Source organism: Pezoporus occidentalis, unplaced genomic scaffold (genome assembly GCF_034315485.1).
Source record: "Pezoporus occidentalis ecotype Australia unplaced genomic scaffold, CSIRO_AGI_Poc_V1 ctg4, whole genome shotgun sequence".
Lineage (NCBI taxonomy): Eukaryota > Metazoa > Chordata > Aves > Psittaciformes > Psittacidae > Pezoporus > Pezoporus occidentalis.
In genome coordinates, this window is record NW_026915724.1 from 16,155,582 (window position 1) to 16,182,790 (window position 27,209).

At 42.5% G+C, this 27,209-nt stretch overlaps 1 protein-coding gene across 6 annotated transcripts in view; it reads left to right on the top strand.

Moving 5' to 3' along the window:
- Positions 1–27,209, top strand: part of KCTD1 (potassium channel tetramerization domain containing 1) — a 101,261-nt gene that overhangs the window by 47,753 nt on the left and 26,299 nt on the right. For 5 of the 6 annotated variants that reach the window (XM_062632799.1, XM_062632797.1, XM_062632800.1 and 2 more), the window contains exon 2: positions 21,224–21,402. In XM_062632799.1, coding sequence (XP_062488783.1) covers positions 21,224–21,402 — 179 coding nt within the window. Of the gene's footprint in view, positions 1–20,520; positions 20,768–21,223; positions 21,403–27,209 lie in introns of those variants that run through there. The other variant, XM_062632798.1, reaches the window with a different exon arrangement.

Genomic DNA, 27,209 nt, shown 5'->3' on the forward strand with positions numbered 1-27,209 from the left:
GGGTTGCTGAAGTTAAGCTTGGGTTAAGCTGTTATCACACTGCAGTCGACCTTTTTCATAAATGATTTTGAACTTCTACATAACCTCTTTACAGATCTCTCTTCTATCACGTTTCTGCCCAAGCAAATAATGACTGGGAATCTCAGATGAATATTTACAGCATCTCTTCCCATGCTTTATATATACAGCTATATCAAGATGTATGGTTATGTACTTTATAAGAAGCTTACTCAAGGGAGAAGTTTTCATCTGATCAGCAATGTTTATTTGTTGGCAATGGTGGGGGATGCTTTGAGGACTGTTAGAAAAACAGTAGTATTGTGTTTTGGAGAAACTGTCAAATGCACTGGCTTTGTTGTGACTTGAAAAATAAAGCTTTGTGTTTTACCATGGAAGAAAGTACATGAGAAGTGGCAACCACAACATAAAGCCTCCCTGGAGCAAGTTTGCTGTCTGTGTGCCAGTGGGATGGTACCATGAGAGTTAAGAAGCTGTACTTCAGGATATAGGAGATGACAGTGTTGGACATGACGTCCCAGCTATAAGGAGGAGACAGGCTACATGGCTGAGAAGGATCTTAAGAGGTGTTAATCTGGTTGCACCAGCAATCAAGTCCAAAATTGGGTGAGGAAGAAAGTCCTCATCTGCAGTAACGGAAAGCATGTTTTTTGGTGTGAAAATTAGCCGTCTTAGTATGGCTCACAGTGAACAAGTATCCCTGCAATGCAGGCCACCAGAACTGACACTAATTGTCACTCCTGTTGGCAGCCTGAGTGGCAAGGCAAGGGGAGGAGCTGCCCTCCCTCAGAGGTGAGCTCCTGAGAGACAGTATGGGCCTATGGCTGTGTGAGACAGCTCGCTGTACCAGTGGTACGCTTGCTGTCTGGATGGTTGGCTGGGCTGTGGATGTGACGTTATCTAAAAGTAGCAGACTTTTATACCAGTTTAAGTGGAAAAACAAGACTAATGGCCAAATTCATACTGTTTTTCACATTGCTTCTTCATCCTCCTGCCTTTACCATCTTCATATAACTGTGCTGCCTTTACTGATGGCTTCTTGTGTCTAATCATTTCTTCATGAAGCAGATGATTATATTTATTTTATCCTGCATGAGCTTCTTTTTGTCACTCATTTCCCTCCACTCCATTTCTACTCCAGGCAAAAATTATTTCCAGCTGAGAAGGGCTGGATGTGTATCCTCCCAGAGCAATTGTAAATGACCCTACAGATTTGCTTGTAGAAAGTAGAACATATTTCCCCTTGGTGCACACCCCCTTTTCTCACCTAGAAGGCATACAAGAAAGGTCATATGGGGCCAGACCTGAGGGGTGTCTGTGCCCACACCCCATCAGTGGCCAAGAGCAGGTGTCTGTAGAAAACAGGAATATACAAGAAGGTGGTGCTTCTCATGTGGATGTTATAAAGATGTTTCCCGGGTCTCCCTCTGAGGTGCAAGTGATGTGGCAGAAGGACACTTGTCATTAAAAAGTAGATATTAAATGCAATCCCATTGGTCTTGTAGGATGAATGGGCCCCTTTGCATTTTTCTCTTAAACTGTTTTGATGGGAATACTGATTACAGACAAGGTAAACTTGTTTGTACTTCATTCATTAATAACAAACTATAAACTGCCCTGCCTCCCCTCCCCACAGGCAAGGCACTTGAGGAGATGCCAGGCAACTAAAGTACTTAAGACAGTAATTACACTCAAATATACAATAAAAATAAAATCACTGAACATGATTTTTTTTTTTTTTAATGCTTGGTTTTGTTCTCTGCATTTATTAAACCATGATTCTTGCCTCACGATTGAATGGGAATCTCTCAACTGGTAATACCAAAGTGTGTGGCAAGTTTGCTTTGGTTCAGCTGGGTATTTAATAACCTCTTTGGTGGTCTTGCTATTAAACTCTTCACAGCTCTGGAACTGCAGCTTTTTAGATGGATCTTGGTACAGAAAGCCAGAGCACCCCTGAGTCTTGGCGCTGATCAGTAAAGAGATGATACCAATGCTCCCTTGAAACTTTTCCTTTCTTGAGTTTCTTGCTAGTTTTCTTATTGTACAAGGGGTAGCATCTCTGGTTACTGTGATGCTAAAGAGGGGAAGATTGACTTAGGCTGAGGTGTTCAGTTAATAATCCATGACTGGCTTCAGAGGTTTAAATATTTAAATTTAGCTGATGCATTTTAGACGTGTCCATGAACTTGACTTGTTCTGAACCCATTTAATGAGGTAGCATTCTGTAGTATAAACTTGTGTGTATGCCAACTCAATGTGTTTTCAAGTTAAATTCTTTAGTGACTTCAATGTCCCAGATAAAATACACTTTAAAAGGACAGAAACTTAGCTATAATGAGATCCAGCTGGTGTGCATAAACCTTTCACATTACATTACATAATTAAGTTGGCAAGTAATGTATGGGGAAAAGTTCTTGTTGCTTATTCTTTTGTACTGGAGTTTTACAAGGCTGTATAAATACTGTAAGTATTTAATGGGGGAAATGCAGGATTAAAAGCAAACAGCAGATGATGTATGATACGAAAGTCTCATAAACCAAATGCATAACATTACCTTTTTGGTATTTAGTATTAAATGACTGAAACTTGACAGTGTTCTGAATGTCACCTATAGCTCTCATAAGAACAACTTCCAATTGATTGATTTGATTAACGTGACTAGTTTAAAGGTAGATTGTTTTATGCTAGATGATACCAGAGCATGGATTCTTTCTGAGTAATGTTTTGACCGGTCTCTTTATTCGGTATAAACTACATCGCTGTGGTATTCAAAGCAGGGTACAGGCTCACAGACTCCTTACCATAATTTAACAACCTGTTCTCCTTTTAACAAACTATAATTACAGACACATAAACTACATCTTCATTTATTTCCACGGTAAAGCATGGGAGAGGAATGTGGGAAGGCATTCCTTGTGCCACCATCAGTTGTTTCATAAACATCCTAGAAAGCTCTTGAAAATACTGAATGTGGAATGTGCCAAAATTGGTTAAAATGCAAGATGTTGTCCTCTGACAGGCAAGCCCTGGCAAATCTTAGCTTGATGTTACTGCCCTCGGCTGCCCTCCTCCTTTGTGAAAGGCTTTTGCTCCCTTGCAGATTCAGCAAAAAGTACTGTGTGCCTGCACTTCAGTGGCTACAGCAAATCTCAGTCAAGGGATTATTATGGGGGTTTTTTGGGTGCTGTCATCGTCACCAGCAATTTGGAGTTTGCCGTGTTTAGTCCATGAACTGGAACACAGGAGGCATGGGCATAAGGTCTGTTTTGCTGGCTCTGCTATGGGGGTGGTAGCCTTAGGGAGAGGAGTGGTTAAAAAAAAGAGTAGTCCTAAATTGCACAGCTGTTTGCTGCATGATGGTGAGTCTGAGCCCTCAGCTATCCTCATTTAAAGGGAATGGTCAGGCAGGCATCATAATGTATTTAAAGCTTAGGCTGTTGTTCTTGTGAAGAGTGTAATTTACAATAATTGCTGCTTTTAATAATAAACAGATTTATTTGAGACGTCTCAATGCCCGCTAAGCACTTAAAATGGCAACTTAATTTCAAGATGCTGTTAACCAGTGTAGGTATATTGACCTCGAGCTTTTCATGGGGGGATATTGTGGGGTCAGTTGCCATAGTGAAGGTATAATGTGCTTAGGATCCCTTCTACAGAAGGGAAAATGAATTTTGAACTAGAAATAAACTTTCACTTGCCCAAGATTCATTCAATAAGAGGTGAAAGGAACATTCAGAATGTAAGTGAATGGCAAATATCTTTTGGTTTTGTGGGTTTGTAAGTAAGTTCCCATAAATCAGTCAGCAAGTTCCCAGTTGTGACAACCACGTCTCATGCTCTGACATTGCAGCCACCACAAAACTCGAGTGAAGGGTGAAATCAACCCATAATAAGGGTGGCAAGCCAAATGAGTGCTGTTAAAAAAACAGAGTGCTGCCTTGCAGATTTCTGTCTCAATTTTTTGTGAGCTGTCAGTACACCGATAGACTTTTGATCACCCTCTCTTTCCTCTGTGAATCCCCACATTGCCCGATGGTCTACATGGTAAAGCAGCAAGCAAAAATGTATTATGGGACTTTGTGGGGAAGGATAGGCTGGAGACCATTAAAAGCTCGTTCATAAGGATTTGACATGGCTCAGTATTTTGTGATCCTTGTTTTTAAGGAAACACTTATGTTAATGAGCAATTACTGTAAAATATGGGGAAGAAACAGGTTAAAAGTCAAAGTAGTGATAATGGGGGATTCTCTGTTTAGCTCTCTTTGCTCAGGGCACTGAGGTCCACACTGCTCCTGGTGAAGCCAGCACGAGGGGCGCTGGGCCCATCAGATTTTCCAGCCAGGGTGAGCTCTGATCACACAGCCCAGTGCCACCCAAGCGTCCCAGATTAAAAAATGAGGGTAGGAAGTGTTGCTGCTCAGCAGCCTTGGGTCACTTGTCAGGGCTGTGCTTCTTGACAGCTGCTTGCTGTGTATGGGACTTGTGAACAGCTGTCAGACCTGCCAAAGTGGTGGGAGCAGTGGTTGAAGGTGCCCATAGGAGTGGCTGTGAGCACCCAACACCTTGTGTGCCCCCGCTGCACAGAGCAGCCGCACTAGGAGTGAGGTGTGAGCTTGCTTCAGCCTTGGAGCGGCCGGTTCCAGGGCTCTGCCAGCCTCTAGCCAAATGCTGGCCTGACCTGACCCTGCTTGGCTTCAGATCCGGTGGGATCACAGTGCAGCGGGAATAAGAGGCGCTTTGTTCTCCATCGTAGATAGACTGCAATTAAACTCGGTAGTCATGAGGCTAGATTTACTGCTGTGCTCTCGCTGTTTTGTATTGCACAACAGCACAGGCACTCAGAAAGCAAACGAATTTGATCCGTGTTTCTTCAGGATTGTGAAATCCTCCTTCTGTCTAAATTTGCTGGCTGAATTTTAAACATGATTTATAAAAGAAGCCTTTCCTCTTGTCGTAAACGTGATTTCCCTTTTTGTAGGGCTGTAAGACAGATGTTCTTAGTCTTCAAGGTAACTTTTTCAGCATGCTATTCTTAACGTGGGTTTGGCTCATCTTCACTGCTGCACACTTACTAACTGAAGCTATTTAATTGGGATGCAAAAGAAAAATAGTTTCTTTCAGCATTTGTACCTAATGCTGGTTTACAAGAAATGCAGAGCAAGGAAGGCATTTGTTTTGCACTGTTCAGAGGCTTTCTGAAATTCTCTGAAGTATGCTGTGGTTCTTATTTTTGGTCCATTTCCTCTGTCTTCCATTGCAAGTAGACTTTCTCTTGCTAATCTGCTGTCTGAAATACTCTTTGTTTAGGACAGCAAGTCTCTTTCTGTTGTAATCAGGGCTAGGAATTCAGCTGCAGGGTCACTCTTGGTGCTGTAGAGTTCACTGACCATGTTTTGCTTGTGGCAGTCCTAGCTTTGGCCCCTTTACACAGATCAATGCCAGGCTAACCCCATTTATTGCTACTACTGAGTTAAAACTCTGCTTCTCTTATTTAATTTAGCTCAAAAGAGACATAATCCAAACAAGCGTCAGCATGGCAAAAGAGCCAGAAGAATGGGAGGAAGAAAGAAATCCCCACACTCAGGGTTTTTTTGGAATCAAATATACCAAATGGTGCCAGGCTTCAGATGTGAAGAATTAGCTTGTACTGTATCGTTAGACCCTTTATAAAAATCAATCATCGTTATTGATTCTAATTTGCATGTGAGTATTACAGTTTATCTGGTTGTCTTCAGTTCCCTTTTTGTGTTTAAAGCCATTTCTAGTGTAACTGCTACTGCTTAAGCTTAGCCGTGCGTTCAGATTTCTTCTGGGTTTCTTCAGTTCCAGATAAATCGCAGTACCACAGTATGCTAGAGATTGGAAGGGACCTCAGAAGATCATCTAGTCCAATCCCCCTGCTGGAGCAGGAACACCTAGATAATGTTACACAGGAATGTGTCCAAATCTCCTGGTTTGCTTCACTGTGCCCCCAATAGGCGAGCCTCCATCTTTATTACTAGATGCCTTCCACTACTTACCACAGTGTAGGCCTCCTAGAAACTTCCAGACTTGCTCCTGGTGAAGCAAAGTTGCTGTTGGCAGGAGTGTGTTACTCTCTGTGAGGCTGCTTTGTGCTGGGCACTTTGTAAGGCTTGTTGCTGTGAGATGGGTGAAGAGGTTTTGTTAAAGCCAGTGTGTGTCAGGTGAGACCCCTGGGGCTATCAAACCCTGTGGGTGCAATGTAATTTTTTTTCTCTACCTGTGGCACACCTCAATATGACAAAGTGTTGGGATCCTCAGGACCTTACTTGAAGTTTAGATGACGAGACCTGTATGGCGCGGTTGGCAACCAGCCACCTTTTCCGGCCAGGGCTGGAGTTACAAATTCCACCCGCCACACCTCATTCCACACTGCTCGTTAAATATGTGGAATAAGGCACAAACATACCTTCACCCCTTGTTGTCTTCTGGGTTGAAGCTCTGTTCGTTGTGCAAGGCAGCATGGGTGGAAATCATGAGGCTTAGTGTTTCTGCTAAAAATCAAAACCATCTTGCCTCACATCTTTCCTCTTCAACACCTTTCCCCCAAGAAAAATCTCTCCCCAAACTATTCCTCTTCAGTTCTTCAACTCCAGGGTGGTGTTCAGCGGAAATCAAGCTCAGTCAAGCGTGTCTGTAATAGGATGGAAGACAGCTGCCCTGAGACAAATCTATAATTTAGGAATTGATGTTAAAGTTAATTTATGCTACCCCTTGCTAGATGATCACCACAAGACCCCTGGAACCCTTCCTGTTTGTTTCAAATGATCTTTTGTTTCTTACATTACAGTTAATCTATTCCTGAAGGCAAGCTTTTCAAGTATTTATTCCAGAGGGGAGACCAAAGCCTGTCAATGTAAATGTTTTTGTTTGTTTGGTGGGTTTTTTTTTCTTTGTTTTATTTTTTAATTTCACCACCCTTCTTCCCATTTTTACCAATTAAATGCCATCTCCTTCTGCCTGCCTGGTCCTTTTTCTCACAGATCTTTGTTGTTCCAATGGGGGATGCTTCAGTTTCCCACTCAGAACATGGGCTTTGCATCTCTGTTGCCTCCTTTCCTTGCCTCTTGCAGGAATGGCATTGCTTCAGCCTCTTTGCTTTTTTCTCTTTCCATGCTGGGGAGGGAGCTGGTGGCTTCCTGCACCACTCCTCTGGGCAGAAGACAGGATAAAGTAAAGCACAAACTGTAAGGTCCTCCTGATGTCTCCCTCAAATTTAACCTGGTTCCTGATAAAACCCATTACAAATGTTATCTCCCAGGCTTTATCTGAAATTGGTATTTAAAGACTCCAGATGTGTTCCTGTATGATTATCCCTTTATCTGCTGCTTTACCTGTCAACTGCTCTTCTTATGGTGGTTTCTTCTACTTTTCAGATCTCTATTGGAATGTGGTGGGGGTTTTGTTCAAGATATTTAAAAGTACTCATACTTCTGATACTCAGACTGCTCTTTTTCTTTTTTTTTCTTTTTTTTTTTATACTTCAAGATCTTGTTGTTCTTTTTCTATTGCTATAAAGGATAATTTTGAGCTGTCCCTTGGAATCATCTGATGATGTGATTCTTCTCTGTTGTTGGTTTGTCATAACACAACTGTATGTACTGTCAGTTTATGTTAATGTGTCTATTTTGTGCTTTTCAGTTTTATTGAAATGTGTTGTACATTGGAGGCAATAAAAGCCAATAGATAAAGTAGATAGACTTTCTTGTTGATTGACAGGTGTAGTCTTTTCTGCTTCTCTAAACGTGTTCAGGTCTTCTTATGGTCTAAGCACTGGTGCTTTGTGTGTTAGTAATGACTAGAGAAGCACAAACATAGTCTTAGAATCAGGCCATCATGGTAGAAGGAATGTGTATTGTGTAAGATTTCATCCAATATTCTAAAGTTATAGAATCATAGAATCGTTAGCGTTGGAAAGGACCTTAAGATCATCTAGTTCCAACCCCCCTGCCGTGGGCAGGGACACCTTACGCTAAATCATATCACCCAAGGCCTCGTCCAACCTGGCCTTGAACACTGCCAGGGATGGAGCATTCACAACCTCCCTGGGCAGCCTATTCCAGTGCCTCACCACCCTAACAGGAAAGAATTTCCTTCTTATATACAATCTAGACTTCTCCTGGTTAAGTTTGAACTTGTTACCCCTTGTCCTGTCACTACAGCCCCTAATGAAGAGTCCATCCCCAGCATCCCTATAGGCCCCCTTCAGATACTGGAAGGCTGCTATGAGGTCTCCACGCAGCTTTCTCTTCTCCAGGCTGAACAGCCCCAACTTCCTCAGCCTGTCTTCATACGGGAGGTGCTCCAGTCCCCTGATCATCCCCGTGGCCCTCCTCTGGACTTGTTCGAACAGTTCCATGTCCTTTTTATGTTGAGGACACCAGAATTGCACACAATACTCCAGGTGAGGTCTCACAAGAGCAGAGTAGAGGGGCAGGATCACCTCCTTCGACCTGCTGGTCACCCTCCTTTTGATGCAGCCCAGGATACGGTTGGCTTTCTGGGCTGCAAGTGCACACTGCCGGCCTATGTTCATCAACCAACACCCCCAAATCCTTCTCTGCAGGGCTGCTCTGAATCTCTTCTCTGCCCAACCTGCAGCTGTGCCTGGGATTGCTCCGACCCAGGTGTAGGACCTTGCACTTGGCATGGTTAAACTTCATGAGGTTGGCATCAGCCCACCTCACAAGTGTGTCAAGGTCCCTCTGGATGGCATTCCTTCCCTCCAGCATATCAACCAAACCACACAGCTTGGTGTCATGGGCAAACTTGCTGAGTGAGCACTCAATCCCACTGTCCACGTCAGTGACGAAAATGTTAAACAAGATTGGTCCCAACACGGATCCCTGAGGGACACCACTCGTTACTGGTCTCCAGCCGGACATTGAACCATTGACCACAACTCTTTGTGTGCGGCCATCCAGCCAGTTCTTTATTCACCGAGTGGTCCATCCTTCAAATTTAGAGACAAGGATGTCGTGTGGGACAGTGTCAAACACTTTACACAAGTCCAGGTAGATTACATCAACTGCTCTACCTCTGTCCATCAGTTCCGTAGCCCCATCATAGAAGGCCACCAAATTGGTCAGGCAGGATTTCCCCTTAGTGAAGCCATGCTGGCTGTCACCAGTCACCTTGTTGTTTTTCATGTGCCTTAGCATGCCTTCCAGGAGAATCTGCTCCAAGATTTTGCCAGGCACAGAGCTGACACTGACTGGTCTGTAATTCCCCGGGTCATCCATTTTCCCCTTCTTGAAAATGGGGGTTATTTTTCCCTTTTTCCAGTCATTGGGAACTTCACCTGACTGCCATGATTTCTCAAATATGATGGCCAGCAGCTTTGCAACTTCATTTACCAGCTCCTTCAGGACCTGCGGATGGATCTCATCAGGACCCAAATGTGTGTGGTCTGTTGTGGTGTTGGGTCAAATCAAAGCCTTTTGATATAAAATTAAAAGTTTACTGACCTAGTTAGCAGAGGTCATTCTATGTACAAGTAGACTGTGGTTTGTATCTTCATGATGTTGGTGGGAGCAGTGATGGCTTCTGTAGCATATAGCACATGGTTATATAGATTCATGGTTAATCCACCCTTGTGGGGAAAAAAATGCTAAAATTAGCTGCCAAATGGATGTTTTTATCATATGAGCTACAGTGACTACTTGGAGAAATCCCTACAGGTCTGAAAACAATCATCAAAATTGTATTTCTTAGCCTTGGATCCTGAAGTATCTTTTACACATAATGGAATCAAATGAACCAAATCTAAAATATGCTTTGTTCATATGCCATATGGTCATCATCTTGCCAAGCACTCTTCTTGCCTTCCAGAGCAGACTCCTGTCTTTTCCTTTCCTCAAATCCTGCCCTTCACACTAACCAAAACAAATTGCTGCTTGACCCCCACAGTCATATGCCTACTGTTCATTTTTTCCCTTTGTCCATAAGTGCTTTTCCAGAAAACACCAGAAAAGAGGTAAAACTAAAAACCTTCATGTGCTGCATTACCGGTGTGTTTTGAATTTAACCCCATCTGTATTTAGCGTAATTCAGCATTTCAGTCCCTTTCTACCAGCCACCCAAAAGCATATTTACTCCTTTGAGAGACTTGAAATCCAAAGATGGACAGATTTTAATATGGGGCAGAGGTAGGGAAGTATCTGGGTCACTGCTGGCTTCCAGTTCATGTCCTGTGTTCTGTATTGATACCCCACTTTCAGAGCTCTGGGGAGGTCCCTGTTGATGTGTGTATTTTTAGTAGGAAGCTCTTTCCTGCCTTTGCACCCAGAGCATCTGTGTGGTGTCATGTCACCTATCCTGAGGTCTTAAGTAACCCACGTGCATTTTGAAATAGCTAATGATAATACGATTTTTCTCGTGATAGTGTTTGGGCTTTTTCATTCACCTGGTTGTTATGAAATCTGTAGGCTGATAATTTTAATGGGAGTTACAAAGAGGAGAGGAAAAAGTCCCAGCCAGCCCTGGAAATGCATAGGATCGTGGTAGAGCTGGGTAAACGCTCCCTACTGCAGTCTGTTTTAACAAGGACATCCAAAAAGCCTGTCATTTCAGTAAGTTCAGCTCTTACCCTTTCTTCACGCTGTCCTCCCTCTTGGCAGTCTTCGTCTCTCTGGTGAGGTTTCAAGTAGATAATTATTTTTGAGAGATAGGGTTGTTGCTTTGCGAAGTTCAGCTTGGAGACGTGATGGGAGGGGAGGTGGATGGGAGAGAGGAGAAGAACTCAGCAGTGATACAGGGCTCCTAAAAGTCCACCCTTTCTGCCCATTCCGCCGATACTGAGTGAGAAATGTATGATTTAAGATTACAGTTTCACACCGTATTCCTAATTCTCTTCCAGACTGAACCATAACTGTCGAAATTGCAATTCTGTTTATGTCTGCATTATAAATCGGATCATTACAAATGTATGGCTTTAAAGCCCTTTTGTGCTTTTTCTATGCAGCTAGGTTTATAGATGAAGCTGTCTATCTGTTTTATTATCTAGCCGTATAATTACTAAGTGGACACAATGTCTTCAAAATTACTCTTCCATCTGAGAATATTTTATTATTGGTTGCTGCAAGAAACATCTGGAGAGTGCTTTGAGCTCATGTGTGTTACAGCATTTCAAAGACATGGTTTTATTAGATCCTTGTAATTTGTCCCTTCCCTTTTATTTCTTCACATGGCAGGAAGAGCTAATAGAGGCTTTCTTGTGTTTTTCTTAAGCCTCATAAAGTGGTTCCAGATACAAAATTCTTCGGGTAGTCTGAAGGTGTGTGTTTTGTTGTTTGCATGTTCAGTCTGAAGTAGGTAGTGTTCTGTTGATGTGTCCAAAAACACATCTTCCCTAGATGGGTCAGTATTATCTCTTTCTGCTCCTAGGCAAGTTAATAAACCAAATTTTAAAAGTGCAAAGAAAAGCAGGCGGCTGGCTGATTCAAAGGGAGAGGCTATGTTTTTCATCACCACCCTTTCAAAGCCTCTCTGAATCAAAAGAACCATTGGATTGCGAAGGCAAGACCTGTGCCACACCAGAAGCTCCCAGTTCAGCAATTTTCCCAGGGTAAAATTATAACTCATGTTTCCTCAGCACAGGCTGTAACTGGCAGCGTTCCTTCTACTTCTAAGGGTGAAATTGCTGCCGGGGGAACAGGCATCTAATGTGCCTCTGGAAGTTTTACAATGGGTGTTAGCCTCCCTTTGTGGAAAGGTAGACGTTCTTCTGGAACATACCCAAGGGCAGGTGCTATTCAAACTGGAGTGTAAATTAACTTCAAATAACTCAGTACGGGCTTATTTTTGTTCAGTTTGGGAGTTAAATCTAAAGGAGAAAACCCCATTTCACAAATTCTGACACTTCATGACAATCGTCCAGTTACCCCACTGAAGTTTGCATTTTTATAGGTCTTTAAAATCTTCAGATATGACTGCAATTCAAGATGCTAATCTTTATTCATGTACTACTGATAGGATCTTCACTTGCAAACAAAACAGACAGATTTTAGCAATGCTTGTTTTTTGGTGTTGCTTCTCATCAGAAGATTATCAGACAAATTGCAAACTCAGTCCGAGAAGAATGTAACCTGTTGGTTTCTTTCTCACTCCAATTTTGACACCATCTTTAAGGGTTTGTTTAACTTTGCATTCAGATGTGCCAGCATAGTTCTGGCAAACAGAAGTCCTTTCCTTGTAAACCCAGGAGGGAGTGTTTTCTTTTTCTTGTCCTTTTCTTATGTAAAAACTCTTACAAAATATGCATGGAGTGCCTGCTAGAAGTGGATAAAAGGCAACAACACTCGAGTGAGAAGTCTGACTGAAAATTACATTATTAATAATCTCCACCTAAGGAGGAATCCACCTGGGAACAGCTGGAAGATGGATTCCAGTGTTCAGAGCTCCCCTATCCCTTCCCATGTCCGTTCCTGGTCTGAACCTCACGTACATGAGTGTGGAAGAAGTGGCTGTTGGACAGCTGTCTTCGCTGGTGCAGGAGATGTGGTGGGAGATCCTCCATCCCTCCCTTTGGCTGCTCTCTGCTGGGCTGCTCCCAGGGACTGGGGATTGCTGCTGGAGTTGCTGCCTCTTTCATGGAGGAGGTATAGACTCTGGATGGACCCCCAGAGTACGTATATGTCATCTGCAAAGCTGCTGTCAGGCCACACATCATGGAACAGGGATGAAGTGGTCCAAGGTATTTGGATTGATGCTGCTTGCTGGAATAAATGAAGCTTTGAGTGGAGAAGAACTGGTCTGTCATCTTTGTCTCTTTGCCAAAAAGTGAAACTCCCTTTGCATGCTTGCTTTCCTGTGAAGTACAGGTAAATTCACACTGTCTCTGCTACCAGAGGTTTGATAGAGGTAGGAGAAGAAAAGCGACCTATTTTCCAGGTTTAAAGGAAAGTAAATGAAACTGTCCTCAGGGCAGAAGAAGCAAAGACTTTTGTATCAGTTGTAGTGTTGTGGGGAGGGCTGCCAGGCTGCTAAAGGCTCTTCAGAGCTGGCAGCCTCTTTCCCAGGGACTGCTCATCTCTTTAATAGTGTTTCCTTTTTGTTTTTTTCAAGTGTCCATAATGACTGCAGCCTTTTTGCACTGAGACTGAGGGATCTCTTGGCACTTACTGTCTTGTAACAGTTTCTGCAGTATCTGGCAGGATCCCCCTTTTGGCTGTGAGAATAAAGAAGGCTGAGTGAAGGTCACGGAGGTGCTTTGCTGTATGCTTTATGTAATAATTTGAGCTGGACATGTCCAGTTAGAGAAAGCTCAGGCTGGGGTGTTACGATTCCTTTTTGTCACTCCTAAATCAATTTTACTGCTAGCTTGAGCAGAAGCCAGTGCAGAACAGACAAGCTCTTGGTGGCGCAAGTGGCTTGAAATGCCAAGTATCCGGTCCGCTCCTGTCATAGAAGCAGCACAGCAGGTCTGTTGACCTTTGATCCGATGTTCTCCTGTGTCTAAACGTTGCATCCTCCAGCATGGTTAGGGGATGTTTGTGCCTGCTGCACCCTGGGGTAACCACCCTGTGATTATATGGTGTCAGGTGGGCAGCGGTGTGCTGTGCAGTAATTGAGAGCAGCTTTCAAATCCAGTTTTGCTTGTAAATTAAATGGCCACTTTTACTGAGTGAGAATGGAATCAGCACGTCTGAAGACTGTGGAAGTCATCTATTTCCATTATGAAAGCCAATGTGGCTAGTGGAAGTGGGTGTGTTTGGGGGTAATGAATCTGGGCTGGATCCCCAAGTTACATGTGGATTTTTTAATAGAGCAATGGGTTGGATATATGCCAGAGATCCTGCTTGCATGGGTTTAAGCCAAGTCCTGTGTCAGCCACATTTACTATTTGCTTGACCAAAGCATAGAAGGTGTGCACAGCAAGAAATGGGTAGGCAGTGCAGAAGAACAGAGCTTTACTTGCAGGGCCTGAATGTAATAAATGAAAACGTTTGGGCTGGCCTCAGCAGTGCTTACCCAAACAAGCAAGGGGCTGAGTTAAACTTCTGTAACAGTACAAACATATAGAGTATCTTGAGGGAGGTATTAAACTTTTGTCTGCAGTTTCAAGGCTTAGGGGAGTTTTCTAAGAAGTTTACAAGCACTCGAAAAGATACGTCCTGGCTCTATAAACTTTACCTTTTCCAGGTTTTGGACTCATCTTTACTGCTGTACTGTATAAGCATAGGTCCTCATTTGACTCCTGCCTTATCCCTAAATCTTTTTTCTCCAGTTAATTAAGAGAATTTTTTTTTGTTAAGGTCTCAGTGGCCAGTTTCTGGTGAAGGTGTGGTTAGTTAGAGCAGTTCTGCTGAAGTTAGCTGTGTGCTACAGACTCAGCTGCTGGGCGCTGGGATTCTCAAAGTGTCTTCAAGCTCTTATCCAAGGGCAGTTTTAACTGTCCTGCATCTCCAGGTAGGCAGGTCTCTGCATCTATCACAAATACTTTACTTCCTTCAGCCCCTTGCCTTGCATTTGTTTCTCTGCACCTGTGGCATTTGTTCTAGGTCCTGATCAGCTCTGATGAAATCCCAGCAAGGCTCATTTTAGCAAGGAAATGCAAGCACAACCTCTCCAGTACTTGCAGCTCTGAGTGGATGTACGTGCTCAGCAGCACCAGCATCTCGAGGAAGAGAAGGCTGTGAACAGCCAGCATGTGGGATGTGGAGCGAACAACCCCCATCTTGAGGGGCCAGATCAGCACATCATCCCAGGGCTAGTGCCTCTGGGACAGGAGGATGTAGCATCTAAAACTGTCCCATCAGGTAAGTGCTCCGGTCATCACTGCTATAGCCGCTCTGGTGTGAAAAAGAGGTCCATTATCACCTTCGTAGACTTCGCCTGTATATAGGTTATTGCAGGATACAGAAGACAGCCTGACATGGTTCCTGGCACCTCTAGGAAAGGGTGTCAGCAGGATTTTGTTTCATGATGGCCTATACCTTATACCTTGGCTATGATGGAGCTCTGTGGGTATTCCTGTCCCCTCTGTCAGGCAGCCTTGTGGCATCCACCTTTCTAAAGTGGGTTGCTGCATGTGCTTCTGCAAATAATACTGAGTGCTGTAAATGTGAGAGGAGGAGGAGGAAGCAGCTGCTTGGTGCATTAGCCGCTTGGTAGTAGTAGGTCTGCCTCAGCATCTCAAGAAAACATTCCTGCTTCTCAAGCTCTGCGCTGCATTTTACTGTCTTGCATAGGATAATATGACCTTCTGCCACATGTTGACAGACATTCAGCATTTAAAATGAGGCTTTTCCTCCAGAGGTTTAAAACAGTAATTCTAGTACTACCACTGAGTCTCAGGGGACCTGGTATTTCATCTTACTGTGGTACTGAATTGCAGCTGATAGTGTTTTTCATGTGGCACTCAAACACTTGTTTTGGAGTTTTGCTTTATAGACATAATTCGTAATGTTCAGAGTCAGCTAGACTGAAGCTTGCAGCTGTGAGGGAAAGAGCAGTTGGATTATATTGATGAAAGGCAAAACATGAAAGTGCAGTCAGCCTACTTTCGCTGGGGGGGGGGGGGGGAAGCTATTCCTTTGTTTTGCAGACCCACTGGCATCAGTGCAGCTCAGCCATGCCCTCAGAGAGCTATTGACCATCGGTGTAAGGGTGAAGAAGCAGAAATGGTATGGATGTGCTCATGTATGAACTTTTGCCAAAGATCTAGGCAACTTCTTTGTGCTTCTAGAGTCTTCAGAGTGAAGGTGAAGAGAAGGCACTGTGGTGGCACGCACACCTTAAGAGAGCAAAATGCAGCTTGCACGCTCCGTCTTGTGCACGTAGTCATCTTTGATCGCCTTGCAGGGCTCCTCTGTCTGAGAGGCCAGCACAACCTGGTGTCATCTGTGGTTTCGGTGTACCATGGCCACAGCCAGAGAATTTGGTGTGAAGGCATGGCCAGCCCATAGAGATACCCAGGATGGAATTTTCCCCTTTTAAGCAGGACCAGCACCTGGGCTTCCTAGACACATACCATTGTATCTCTGCCTGCTTGCTACACCTTCCAGAAGTGCTGTTTGTACTGTGCTGATATTGTTTATGTTGAATAAATGCTTTCTCCAGCCTCTTTGTTGTGGTGACTGTTTTTGCTGAATTGAAATAGAAAAAGTGGGGGTGCTTGTTTAAGCATTGTGGCAAGACATGATCAGGATTATTTTTTTAATCTTTAATGAAATGTTTGTTTTGAAAAAGTGCATCCTCAGACTGGGGACACTTGCGCAGGAGCTGAATCTGAGAGTAGTCTTAATGTTCCTGGTTTGGATGAAGGACTTGAACAGGACTTTCCCACATCCCACAAGCACCCGTAAGCATCAGACTGCTGTTTATTTCTGAGTCAGGTGCATAGCTGTCCCTGAATGACACTTGAGTGATTTCTGCTTTGTACTGAAGGAAAAGTGAACTGTCTCTGTCTTCTGAAGTTTGTTCACTGTTTGGATTCATTCTCCGTGCAGTGGGATGTATGGGGAGGAGACGTTTCTGCTGGAGATGGCTGATGTGGTTGTGCTAACTGCTGTTGCCAGCTCTTCCTGAGCATCACCAAGCTTTTGTGAGGAGAAACATCTCTCTCGTGGCTTTCTGTTGCGAAATAAAGATAATGAATACAGACAGATTTGATGCTTTAGAATAAACTACTGTATGATTATAGTGTCTAATGTCTAGACTAGATAAGACAAGCTTGTCCTCACCTCCCCAAAAAATCCAAGAGAGTTTCAAATATGTAACTCTGATTTTCTCAGCTGTAATAATTGCTTGGGCTATGACAAGGAATTTGATACAAAGGTTAGAGGTACAGTACATTGAGTAGCATATATATGCACTCCTGCTTGAGCTGAGCTGTCTCACAGGGAAGATGCTGGCTATAATAACCCTAGCCAGCAATGTCATGACCTGCAACCTAAAATGATTCCCGCAGTCCAGTGAGTCAAGAAGATGCTTGTACTTGAATGTCAGTCCTTCTGTGAGTGAGCTCGGGTTGTCTTGTAGTGGCATGGGTTTTGTCAAGGTTTCTAGCTTAAGAAGGGAACTGGAATGACTTTACTCAAGACCACAGAGTATAAATAACACTCTGCTAATCATAGAGTATATGAGTGAATATATTAAGGGGAGGAGGAAGCCTCCTGTCTCTTTGATTTTTTTTGTACACTTGGCAACACATTGTAATAACTCACGTTCTTCAGATATCTCTTCTTTCTTCCACTTGCTACCAGAAGATTGGCATGGTTCTGATGTTGTTGTTCTTTGGTAGACCAGTTGCAGGGGTGTGTGTCTCAGCCCTACAGCTACTGTGTTTTTTTCAAAGGCTTATTCTTTAACAATATTCTTGAATGGATTTGGGAAGAAGGTGTTGTAGAAGAAAAAGGCAGGGAAGAGATCTGAAAGCTCTCCTCTATGATCCTCAATCCCCTTTGGTAGAAGAAATTCTAAATCATAAGGATTTTTGTAAATCCCAGGGAGGAGGAGTTCAGGCAGGGCTGCTTTTGCTTTTTTGTTGAGCCTTGCCTTAGGAGGGCTTGCCTTGAGCAGAAAATGAGAAGCAGGTTTAGATATACTCAAAAGACCTGGACCTACAAACTGCTTCTTGTTGAAAGACTCCTTCAAATATCAGCAGGAAAGTGGAGGAGCCCCAAACTGCTGTAATAGAGCAGTGGTTTGTGAGCCAAAACTGGGAAGTTTTATATGACCTAAATGCATTTAACCTGAGGGATTTTAGCACTTTTGAGTGTGTAGGTTCAGTAATAAATTCATTCTGATTGGAAATCAGAACTCATTTTTTCAAGAAGTTGTTAGAAAAGGAAAATTTTTGAGTACTAATAATGATAAATGTTTTACAGAGTATTTAAAGTATTTTGGCCCACAGGAACTATTGTAAAACCTGGGATTTCCTGTTCTTCTTTTCTTTTTCTTTCTTTTTTTTTTTTTTTTTTGTAGGATAAATGTCACAGTGTTTGAGAAGTAAAGGCACCAAGTGAAAAAGAGACTGTTAGAGATCAGGAAAGTCACTGCCCATCCACACTGTGGTGGCACTAGCTGCGCTTTGTGTCCCACTCATGAATGAAGTTATTGCAGTTCCCGAGGCACATGCCAACCTCTGTGATCTCCCATGTGGGAACAGCCACGGCTGAGCTAGAAACCCTTCCTGGGTGCAAATCTCACCTGCCTGACACCAAGCACACCACGAAAGGCTTCTGAAGAGCTTTTTGATCATTGTCATCAGCTGTTCTAGATAGCTTGCTGAGTCCTGTTTGGTTTAGTTTCTATGATTTCCTTCTCTTCTCTGGTAGTTGTTTCTAAGGAATTACATTTCTAATCACTTTAGGTAGTAGAAGCTTAATTTACCAGCAGTGCCTTGTTCTAACCACTTTTTACCCAACTTTGGTCACATCATGTTTGCAATAATCCAACATAAGCTATGTATTTCTTCAGAGAGGCTATTTGTCCCTGCATTATGTTTTCCACAGCTGAAACAATACAGTGATTTTACTTAATGCAGTGGCTTAATTCTGTTCTGTTAAATGTCAGTGGTCTTAATGCCATACATGTTGGATGGCGATCTGTGCTGTTTGTTGTTGGATGTTTTTTAAGCACCTGGTTCTCTAAATCCCATTTCTGCTTCAATTTCTCTGAGGCAACTGCAGTAGAAATACAATTGTCTGATTTCAAAGGGGTCTCCAAAACAGCAGTGAACTGGTTTTATTCAGTGCTTTGTGAGCTAAGGCTGGAGCAAGGTTAGCATTATTGTATTTAATATCTAAACACTGAGCAGATGGGTGTTGTTTCTTGAGGTGCAATAAATGCAGGAAACACAAAGGGGGGAATGTTGGAAAGAAGGAGGGTGAAATAAAATAGCAAGAGATTTTCTTATAATGCATTGGGAGTTTTAGTAGGTGAACTCTGTAAATGGCAGCTTGGTTACATCTTGATTTTGGAAACGGGTTCCCTTTTTTCTTACAGTTTTTGCCTTGTAAAATGCCCACAGTCCTTTGACCTATCTCCCATCCTGGCAGTGATGTTTATACTACACATTCTTCTACCGTTTCATGCGGCCGGCGCTATCACAGCTATGCTGAATGAGGTCCCAGCCTAACTACAATATTAACCCTGCAAATCTGTTCATTTTCTCCCCAGCAGCCCCAGGCAGGGTATACAGGAGAATGTGTCCAATTGAAAAACTATTACAGACTTGGTGGTGCTGCAGTCTGCTGAATTGCAACAGGGCTGTGTTTTTCTGCCAGAAAGAATCCTACTAAGGGAGGTGGTGGTGTCTATCTTGTACAAGTTATAGAATTTGGTTTTTCATTTTAAGTCTCAGCCTTTGTTGATGATTTAAAATAAAATCAAACTGTTAAGTCTGCTTTTAAACACTGAAATGTGTTCCATTACTCACACTTGCTGTTTTCTTCCTGCAATGCGTGCTTTTTTGTTTTACTCCCCCCTCCCCGCCCCGGTTTGGATCACTCCTTTTCTTGTTACTTTCACCTTTCCAGTTGTTTTTGATTTTTTTCTTCATTATTTTACTAAATATCATACTGCAGATCAGTAGCATCTTGGGTGGTGGTTATACCACATGGCATTTATAGCAGACATTAGTTTTGCATAGCGTGTGTATCTTATTTCGTCTGGACTTGTCTTCATTGTGCTGCAGGCACCTCCTCAAGCAATTGTAGTGATTAAGCGTGGTATTTCTGCAGATTTATATTAACTTCTGCTTATAAAGAAACAGAAGAAAAACCGCCCCCCCCCCCCCCCGACATCTAAACTGGATGTTTTTCTTCATCCCCTTCATTTTTATCAGTATTTGACCTAAGCTTGCTTTTGTGTATGAAAGAAAATTAGTTAAGTACCTTGTGGTTTATAGATGCCTTTTGTTACATATTACTTGGATTTATTGTGCAACATTGGCCTGTAAATCATTTCAGTTAGACGTTTACCTGGCTTGCGTTACCCTTACGGTTTGAGCCTCTTAACAGGCATGAAAAATGGGGAAATTATGTTTTCAGTGACAACAGGCTTTGCTAGTCTGAATACCCCGTAACTCTCATGGCCGTGCTCCACTTCTGCAAGGCTTGCTGCCCAGCTCTGCAGAGATGTTTACAAGGAATCTATTACATTTTGCAGCTGAAAGACGTGTTGAAAGAACAAAGAGAGGTTTGTGATGAAGTGTATCTGGCTTCTTGCTGCTTTGCTTACCTTTTAAATGTAAAACTTAGTAATTTGCAAGGGCTTTCGGTTCTCAGGGCATCCCTATAAGATTCCACCCCATACAGAGCTTTCCTTCAGTCAAAAGCGGGGTTGTCTCAAAACCGCTCTTGAATGCATTTCTATTTTAATCCCCAACTTTGAATGCAGCCTGCCTTACTGGCTCCGGCAAATCGCCCTGCCCTGCCCCGCCCGCCGTGCGCGCAGGCTGTGTCTGCTGTTTGCTGGCGTTACATCTCTTCCTCTGTGACTAAAAGTTGGTTTCATCAGCAAAGCATTGGCTCCCGCTCCGCTCCTGGAGCTTGCCTGCCTTGGGAAGTCGCTCCGACCTGCAGCCTATGCGGGCACGTGGGGGCATCTGTCGCCATACGTGTAACTTTTAAATGGAAGATGTCTTTCTCAAAGGCTGCCGATGTCCAGTGGTCTGCAGTCCATGAGCAGTTGACTAGTCCAGGTGTTTCTGCTTCTGTTTCCGTGCTATGTGAATTGGGAGTTCGAGAGAAGAGTGTGCAGGATGGAGGAGTTGAGGGTTTGTATTTATGTTCTGACTGTATGGCAGTGATGGAGGGCTTGGGAAGGAACAGAAAGTCTACCCCGGGTCGTCTTAACTAAACAAAATAGTAATTTTCACGGTCTTTCTTCTTCAGCTCTTTCTGTCATAGTCTTTATCAGCTCTTAAGTACAAAAATAACCTTTCTTCTTTTGGTATGGATTGTCTGTCATGAGCAGTATTCAGGAAGAGCTTGTTTCATTGAACATGATTTCTACTTTGTGGGTTTTATCACTGCATTTTGCCCCACTTATTTAAAATGTAGCCAGTAAGAGCTGGATTGATTTTTTTTAAAAACTGCCGAATATTTGTCTGTGCTTTAATAAGATAAAAGTCATGAGCAGCTGAGACTATGAGGCAGTGCTATTGACTCGAGACTGTGGATTTCTGTGAGGTTTTTAAGGAGATCGTTAACCCAGGTCTATCTCTTCACAGGACAGTCGGCCCAATATGTCAAGACCTCTGATCACTAGATCCCCTGCATCTCCATTGAACAATCAAGGCATCCCTACTCCAGCACAGCTCACAAAATCCAACGCACCAGTTCACATTGATGTGGGTGGGCACATGTATACCAGCAGCTTGGCCACGCTTACAAAATATCCCGATTCCAGGTAACTTTAAAAAGCTTGTTCTGCATGTCTTTGGCAACTCCTTTTCTTCCATTTCATGCTTAGATGTCCTGGGGCTGTCTCAGAACGATAAATTTAGTTTCTTTTGTTTCAAAATTAAATTAGATTTCTTTGTTCATAAGAGGTTAGAGACTGACTTTTCTTTCCCTGTTCCACTGTGTTTCAGACAAATGGCACTTCTGCAAATCCCTGTGTGTGTACACTAAAATGAAGTTGATAGTAAAAAGCACTTGCGTTCTACCACCTAGAATTCTGGTTTTGTGCCAAGGCACCCGTTCTGCGGTTTATTACATTCAAAACCTGTAGTGATACTGCATTTAAGTCCAAAGGTGGGGGTGTTGGGGTATTTATTTTGTTTCTTTTGGAACTGTAACAGCTCTCCTGCATGTGTAATTCAGATGTGCCACTTGAGGTAAAGGCAAGGTTGAATGTAGCAAATACAGAACAGCATTAACTGAATACTTTTTATAGAATCTTAGGACTTTTCAAATAATTAGACTCTTAACTCTCACCTACCTCCTGAATTAAACTTCTGTGACTCTGGTAGCTTACTGGTATTTAGCACTTAGAAAACTTCTGCATGCATGAACAGTGTATGTCAAATAGATGAAGTAAGAGGCAGCTTTAAGAAAACAACAGAGCAGTGAACACAGGGTGTGTGGATATTACATTGTGGTGACGGCAGACAAACACTATAGTGATACTGTAATTCTGAGAGTTGGTTACTGGTCAGCAGGTTGATTGCGTTCACAGTAGTAGTCTATATCAATCCTACAATAGAGGGAAGGCAGTGTTACCTTCCTGGTCTTTCTAGCATTTTTCTTGATCCAGCAACTCTTGACTTGCCTCTTCAAAGGAGGTAAGGCATGCTTCACAGGATTTCATTCTAAGCATGGGTTTCACTGGTACTACTGCCTCTGAAGCATTGCCTGTATAGTTTTAGGTGGGACTGGAATAGTGTTTCTGACACTGGGAGTTGACAGAGCAAGTGGAAGAGAACAGTAAATAAAGAGAAACAGCTGGACACATGGCCTTTCTTAAGACAAGCTCCTTAAAGAAGGCCAGGCAGAGGGAAGTAATAGAAGCCACACCAAAGCATAGGCCCACGAGGATAGATTGAAACAATGTCTGGAAGAACTTGAGCTGTTCTTCGAAAACCAAATCTGTAATTTTGGGAAACATTTTTTAGGAGCTGCTTGTGTTCAGCTGCGAGGAGTTGTGATTATTTAGCATTTTTTTAGTAGCTGGAGTAGAGATGGTGTCTGAAACTGTTGCGTGTGCAGTATGAGAGGCTGTGTCTATTAATACATGCACCTTCTGCTTCCAGGTCAAATTTGCAGGACTGCATGTTACTTTAAGTGAAGAAACACTAAATGTCTTTCATAACTGTGTATGGTGGCAGTGGAATTTAGGCTTAATGCATTCTGTGTTCAATTCAGCCATTGTAGCACTTAAAAGTGGGAGGTATGCCTCTAGTATCAAAGCTGGTTTAATAAATTAAGCATTTTAAACCTCTTCAAACATAATTTGAAGAAAACCCAAGCTCTGAGTTATAGTCATTTTGTTTCAAGTCGTTCTGACAGGCGTTTGTGTTTCAGTTCTGACAGTAAGTGTCTTTTGAACCCCTTGATGAATGAATATTTCAAGCATAGCTGTTAGAACCTGGATTTCCCAGCCATTTCCAGAACTTGATTTTTTATTTTTAACATTAGAAGCTTCAAAAGAGCAGCTATTGAACTCATTTGGATGTCAAGATGGTGGCATGAAGCAATAAGGTGGCAGTCATGATACAGTCATTTGGGCTTTGTCTGAGGTTTTACCTGAGCATGTGTTTTTTAAATGCTTGTGTGTGTGTACATACATATATATCTACAGCCACTGCTGGGTACAAATTATCCAGTAATACTTAGACTTTAATACAGATTGTTTCTTGGAGCCTAACCCAGTCAGTCTGTATCTACAGTCTGATTTTGTTAGTTAATCCAACGATTTGGTCAACATTGCTTGTATGTTTTCCTTTTCTGCCAATATCGTGTGTGTGTGAATGAGATGAAAACTAAGGCAGTGTCTCATAGATATCTTTGGCCAGTTGAAGCCTCCTGAGGCTTACTGTCACATGAAGTATTGTCTATGAAAAATAAGGTCTTCATTATCTTGCCTGAAAGAGCACTGCTCCAGGGATGAGTCAAGGCATAGGTTGCAGGCTCCAGCATCTAACAGGTTGAGACATGAAAGTCATTAGGCTTCTGACTCGTATTACATGTAGTCTAAGGGCCAGAAGCCTAAAATGTACCTTTCATCTGTGGGCCAGGTACCAGAGTCATCTTTCTTTGCGAGATTGAAAGGATGATATCCAAACCAGCAGCTTTGGAGTCACTGTGACTTGCTGGTGTGAAGGAGACCTGTCCCAATAGAGCAGTCTCTTTGTACTCAGTTGTACTCTTTCTTCTCCTTTTGGGTTCAACAGCATCTCATCTTGTGCCTCTTTATTTTCTCCTTTCTGAACAGCAGAGTAGGAACTGGAAAGAGTACCTTAAAACAGGCTTTCTTAAATGATATCAGGTGAAGACTTGCAGCTGTCAGGGCTCATTTTCCATAATTCTTTTGTTAGATCCCCCAACCTGTTTTGTTCCTTGATAAGTAAAATGTCTACTGACAGGTATCCATTCCTTCCTCCAATGAAATCTGGGTGTTACCATAAAAGCATCTTACTACTGATGCTGGGTCCCTGCACTTTGCTACAGAGATACCCTTGAGGGCTTCTTTCCAATGCTCTTGTGACTGAAGAACCCAAGGAATCAGAGCCTATCTGTGTTTTCGCCAAAGACTGGTACAGTGAAGCAATCTAACAGACAAGGAGCTTATCCAGTAGATGGTTTGAATAGAGTAATCCTAGAATTTTGAATTCTGAAGCTGAAATCATGCTAAAAAAATAATCCTTTAAAAAGCCAGTAGCATAGAATTCAAAGGAGCCCAGTTATCTTCCAGTCCAAGGAGAACATACTGTTTCCACCAGAAGATCCCATATCATTATTTTATCTCATCAATAGGCTTCAGGTATTCCTGAGGCACCAGTGAAACCATGCTTCAGATATGATCTCATGCAGCTGAATAACACAATTTGCCAGATTTAGGCTTCAAGAAGAGGGACTTTGAATCAGCATATCTACCAAGAAGACCTAATGTATGGTCAGTCTGCTAAAAAAAATAGTAATTTCCTTTAAATGCCTGGGGAGGGGGCAGGTGTCCTTTTGTGCAGTGCTTTCCACCAAGACTGTAGACCTCCATGCATTCACCCATGTACAGATTGTTCCTCCTGTTTTTGAGATGTTGACTGACAGTTATTCATATGTCCATGTGAACAGACCACATAAATTATTTCTGTTCTGTGAGGAGTCTTATGGTTTTGGAAATTGTTCTGTTTTGAACAGATCATGCCTTCCTCAACAACCTTTGGTTTACTTTAAGTTGGCAGGATGATATTTGGCAACATAAAGTTATTAAGACCTGGGTTCACTATTTTCTTTATTATTTTTTGAGGGGGGGAGTGGGGTTGAAAATGAAGATTTTAAAAAATAGGTCTGCTTTTCACTGCCCAGAAAAAAAAATCAATTTTTTTATTCCAGGGAAGATGGATATGGGCCTACTAAAGGAGCCTTTCTCCCCTGAGAGCTGAGGCACATATATGCTGTCCTGTTGTTCCCTAGAGTTTGAGGAAAATGGGTTGAAGTTTTAGGATTTATGACTATGAGTAGAGGAAGCACAGGCCTTTTAGTTCTGATATTTGAACCTGAGCAGCCTGTCAGTGCATTATCATCTTGCAATAGCATTGAATCCTTTGCTTGGAGTTTGCATTCCTACATCTCTCAGCCTTAATACTGTCTGTATGGTATCTACCAAAAGATATTGTGCACCAGGCTAAAACATCTTCAACTGACTATCAGAACTAAATGAGAAGACATTTAACTTTGATCTTATGTGTATCAGCTGTCTGGTATCTCTGATACCAGCAGTATCAGCAATGTTGTCTGTCTATCTATCTATCTATCTCATACGTTCAAAGCATCTGGACTTTTTAATCAGTTCTGTCCAAGTCATCTGGTACAAATATTTGTGTAACACCATGGAATTGGATTACTGCATCTTGTATTCCCACTACAGAATGGGAAAATTTCATTTAAAACCTACCATATATTTATTTGTAGAACCTTTTGAGATATCTGTTTGCATTGCTGCATCTCCCATCTTGAGTTGCTCCCTGCATATGAAGATGGGTTCTTCTTATATGGTATTTCACAATACTTCCAAATTTCTGCCCAGGGCTGTTTCAGGTTTTCATATGAACCAATCCATTCGTGTCCCAGTTTTCTTACCCAATCTTCACTCTCAGCCCTCAGGGAAATTAAATTTCACATACTTGAATCCAGTTAGAACACTGGCATTTTTTGGGGGGTTGGTAAATGTTGGTTTGGGTTTTTTTCTTTGCATCAGGAGCACAGAATTACATAGGAGAATGCCCAGACTGTCCTTACTCTTTTTTGACAGTTTGCAAGTGAGACTTATCCTGCATAGGTTACATAGGTAGACCTCCAGGGACTTGCTAAGAATGAGGCATGTTAGCACTGTTTGTCTGTTCCAGAGCTTTGGCAGGTTCTGTTGTCTGTACACCATCCTCCGTTCCAAAATAAGACACTGACATGGCCCTTAGTTCAAACTTCTGCAGGTTGCAACACCATGCTGGAGACTTCTGGTTTGCAGGAGATCTGTTGTGGTGAGGGCATTCTGCACTTCGTGTAGATCCCTCTGGAACACCTCCACAAGAGCAGTCCCGTCACAAGTTTCCTACTCACCTTAGATAGTACCTCTCAAACTGCTCATCTAGTTACTCACCTTTTATATTTCATTGCTTGATCGCTGCATGGTCTTGTGGCAAGGGAAAAGGAGGGCTTGGGATAGGGAAATACATTGACTCTCTCACTGACCCGCTCTGTGACCCAAGATAGTTGATTTGACTTTGAACTTGGGTTGCTTCCTACTGAGGTTAACAAAAAAGCAATTTGTAAAATGCTTTGGGATGTTGATTGAAAGTGTAACAGATTACTATCTCTAAGCATAAATATTTATAGATGCCAGTAACTGAGATACACCAACATCATCAGCTGTTTCTCATCACTAATTTGTATTAGTAAAAACTTAAATGTCGATTCATGAGGACCAGACTCAATACAGTTAGGCAGTATAGTTGGTTGTTTTTTGGGAGGCAAGATAAAAACAGAACTGTCAGTGCTAGTATAAATTATGTGTATTTCAAGAAATTCAGAGAATTTAGACAACTGATATTGTAAAGAGAAATCTCCTGTAACACACATATAAATGAAGAGCTCAGAGGGGTGTTTTCTGGTCTTGGCTGACCAAGATTAATTGTATCTCTAGGTGTGTATATTGAACTTAGGGTATATGTTGACCTTATTTTGCCTCAATTAATGATCACCACAGGTCAGTCATCACTGTTGCCTCAACAGAAGTGAGTATTTTCCAATGTTAGTCCTGTAATATGCCTAACTTGCAAGATCAGCAAGTTGCTGTTGTTTGTGGCCGGTGACTAGGCAGAGGAAATAGCACGATCAGACTAGCAGGTTCTCACATCATGTGGTCAGTAACTGGTGGTAAGTCTACTGAAAGGGGCCATAGAGCTGTTGCTTTCCTGTTCTGAGTGTCAGTATAAGTGGGTTTGTGTGTTATTTATTTGGAGGATAAAAAGCTGCGTTTTGTACTTGTTCAGTGCTAGT